The 3,688-nt window shown below is 39.4% G+C and overlaps 1 protein-coding gene across 1 annotated transcript; it reads left to right on the plus strand.

The window, feature by feature from the left end:
• Nucleotides 1-283: 283 nt before the first annotated feature.
• Nucleotides 284-1,690, plus strand: LOC145319685 (uncharacterized). The gene is made up of 2 exons (XM_080161970.1): nucleotides 284-404; nucleotides 716-1,690. Exons 1-2 carry the CDS (start codon nucleotides 399-401, stop codon nucleotides 1,451-1,453), a joined length of 744 nt encoding a protein of 247 aa, XP_080018096.1. The 5' UTR covers nucleotides 284-398; the 3' UTR covers nucleotides 1,454-1,690.
• The last annotated feature ends 1,998 nt before the right edge of the window (nucleotides 1,691-3,688 follow it).

Raw genomic sequence — 3,688 nt, forward strand, 5'->3', positions numbered from 1 at the left:
GAAAAAGTTAGTATAAAACTTTGGAGACTATAAAGTGTAATGAACAGCCTAATGTCCCCATCCTCCCTGAGTAATTATACCATGGAATGTGTGCGTGTGTGTGTGTGTGTATTTGTGTATGTGTGCTTGTGTGTGAGAGAGAGTGCGTGTGTTTGTGTGTGTGTGTGTGTGTGTGTGTGTGTTTTGTATTATTATAGTTGCTTTACTTCGAAGGTATGAATGACGTAAAAAGGGCCGTGGCGTCTACTATCTATCTATCCATCTATAAGTGTGGCGCCTAACTATCTATCTATCTACGCGAGGCGCCACAGCTGATGTGCTAGGCGCCGGCTATTGGAAATGTATAAAAGGTGGCGACCACACTCGAGTAAGCATCAGTTTGATAGAACACACTAAAAATGAAGGTACTAAAAATACATTTGTTAAGTTATTTGATAAAAAAAGAAATTTATTTAAGTATTTGAAAAGTTATATAGTTTTTTATGATAGTTTTATGTATGTGAAATTTTAAATGTTTTTTTTTATATATATTTAAGTTTTAATCTATAAAATATTTCCAAATCCATGATTTTCTAAAGTTTTGAAAAATTGAAATATTCCTTTGACTTCAACCTCCGATCCTCCCATTTTTTGCGACCTTTAATAATCTATTTATAATTTATTAGCCCTTGCGGGGCTATTCTCTGCATTAAATAACCTAACCTTTCTGTTTTAGGCTTTTGTTATCTCTGCTTTGTTCGGTCTGGCTTGTGCCCGCCCCGACGTGAGCTCTCACTCCGTCATCAGCCACGGACACGGCCCCGCTCTTGTCCACGCTGTGCATGCCCCACACCACGGACCAGTTCTTGTGCACGCCGCCCACCACGGTGCCGTCCACCACGCCGCCCCTCTGCTGCACCATGCTCCCGTTGTACACCATGCTCCTCTTGTTCACCACGCTGCTCCTATCGTTCATCACGCCCCCGTCGTTAAGGTAGTCGCCGCCGCTCCCGCCCCTTACCACGCCCCTGCCCCTGCTCCCTATCACGCCCCTGCCCCCGCCTACGTTGAGAAGGAGGTGCCCGCCCCCTATGCCTACGAATACGGTGTTGCCGACGACTACTCCAAGGCTCAGTTCAACGCCGCCGAGACCGCCGATGCCAACGGTGCCGTTGCCGGTAGCTACTCTGTTGCCCTTCCCGACGGTCGTACCCAGCACGTCAAGTACACCGCTGACCATGTCAACGGCTACGTCGCCGAGGTGAGCTACGAGGGTGTCCCCGTCTACCCCGAGGCTAAGCCCTACGTCCCTGCCCCCGCTTACGCCCCTGCCCCCGTCAAGTACGCTCCCGCCCCCATCAAGTACGCCCCTGCCCCTGCCTACGCCCCAGCTGCTCCCGCTGCCCCTGCCGCTGAAGAGGCCGCCCCCGCCGAAGCTGCCCCCGCCGAGGAAGCCGCCCCCGCCGATGCTTAGATACAACTAGTGCCGCCCCAACACAATGATGAAAGTAGCATAGCTTATATACAAGTATAGCGCCAACTTACCAAGGTGCTGTAACAAGTACAAAGTTATGCAACGCTATAAATGCAAAGTGTTAAAACAAGTGTTCTTTTACAGGATAATATTTGACCGCTCTATATATAGCCTTATTTAAGTATTTATTTATAATTAATTAAGGAATAAATAAAGAAAACAGAAAATATAAAAAAATGTTTATTATTCTATGTTTGTAATTTGAAATTTTATCTAGAATGATCGTATTCAATAGCAGCTTCTAAAAATTATCAATTTTCAGATTTTTCATTTAAAAAGATTTAAAAAGATGCATATTTTTCTTTTAATTTTTACCTGTCCAGTGACCAATTGGAGTCCTGCAGCTCCTGAACCTGGAGGCCTGCAGCTCCTAAACCTGGAGGCATATCCAAAAAATCTTAAAACTTGGGAAAATTTATCATATAAGAATGATTTTATCTTTAATAACCTATCCTCTCAGTCCAAAGATAAAGCCTATTTTCACTGTTTATGCAAAAGTCTCAAAACTTCCCCCCCTTTTGTTATCTTTCAAAGCTCTGCAACTAATGGACATAAATTTTCATGTTAAAAACAAAGCTTTTCTAGAATTAAAGTCGTCCGTTCTTTCATTCGTAACAGATAACCCTTTTTGTTAATTTAATTTAGGCAATAGGCATGTTAGAATTTTCCTATCAATTTGAAACTTGGCAAGATGATTACTGTATCAATTAGTTACAATTTGGATAGTTCATTTAAAGGGATATGTAAGACTTAAAAAACCCAAATTTCAAGGCTAAGATGTTTTATTCTATTATACAAAGAAATAAGATCTCGCTGAGCCGATGTGTTTCTCCTTTACAGTGAAGCTTCTTGTAGGACCAGGGAAGGTTTTTGACTATTTTGAGGGATTGATTCTCATTCTCCCTCTTTAAAAATTGGCCAGCCCTTCTTTTATACTTAAATTAAAAAGGTTGGGGGGGGGGGGGGGAGGGGGGATATGGTTGGCGGCTGGAACACCTTAAAGGCTATTAATGGCGTACCCGCTAGTAAAGTATATAGTATATTCATCCTATTAATTTGATTTTTGAGACATGTATTCCTAAGACCACAAGGTATAATTTTATGCGAAGCATCTCTATAATCAAATCTTAAAATGTTCAAACTTCTAAATAATATTGAATCTTAAATGAGTTGTTAAATTACATTTGTTAACGTTCGTTTGTTCGTCTTGGCTGACGGATTTTTTATGTATGGTGTCATCCTTGGTTTTATGTCTGTCCGTAAGACAAGAAGTGAGGGAAACGTGATTTTCTCAGCTACTGTGCAAGATACACGGCTGTAACTTCTTGTCAAAATTCTTTTGCAGCTAAATCAACTATAAAACATCCATGACGGTCAGACCCATATCAATTAAATTTGCCCATTTGTGCTCAAAGATGATAGGACAGTTATTTTGATATTTTTTACGTACTTTTGGTCCCATTAAAGTTTTTTTTGGTGGATATTAGTATCAGCATTGTTCTGAGTATCCAGTATGTAATTTACTTTGACTGTCAAAGTAAATTTGACTGTTCAATTATATATATTAACAAGGATGACAACATTCATAAAAGCGAAGCAATGAAACGGTAGGACAAACGTACATTAACGCTTGTATAGTATCTGAACTGAATAATCTATTATAAAAGTATAAGAGTCTAAGCATAATTGTAAGTAAATTTGTTGAAAAACTGCTTGATACAGGATAATGTTTATGGACATACTTACATTTTTAGGACTTAATTATAGAGTTGCTTCGCTTATAATATTGTTCTTTGTTGTCCCAGGAATCAATATACCAAAAATCAGATCAAACGGATAAATAGATCACATAAAAATTTGTTGTTAAAAAAGTAGAAAAATCAACATGTTTAAAATGGACGTACGGACATTCTGGTATTGAATATAGAGTTGCTACGCTTTCTAAATCGTACCACTACCTAACTACTACAGGAATCACCATGCAAAGTTTAAAATCGATAGGACAATTTTAACATGCCTAAATTAACGAATAAAAGCTATCTATCTCGGACGGACGGACGGACCGACCCTAGTTATAGAAAAGCTTCGCTTTCAAAAATATAAAAATATAAGAAGGGTTTTTCTCCACTAAATCTATTCTTGATTCCAACAAATGCTTTTTAAATCTCCTTGTAT

The sequence above is a fragment of the Acartia tonsa genome, chromosome 5 (assembly GCF_053477335.1).
Source record: "Acartia tonsa isolate MP-2025a chromosome 5, ASM5347733v1, whole genome shotgun sequence".
In the NCBI taxonomy this organism is placed as follows: Eukaryota; Metazoa; Arthropoda; class Copepoda; order Calanoida; family Acartiidae; genus Acartia; species Acartia tonsa.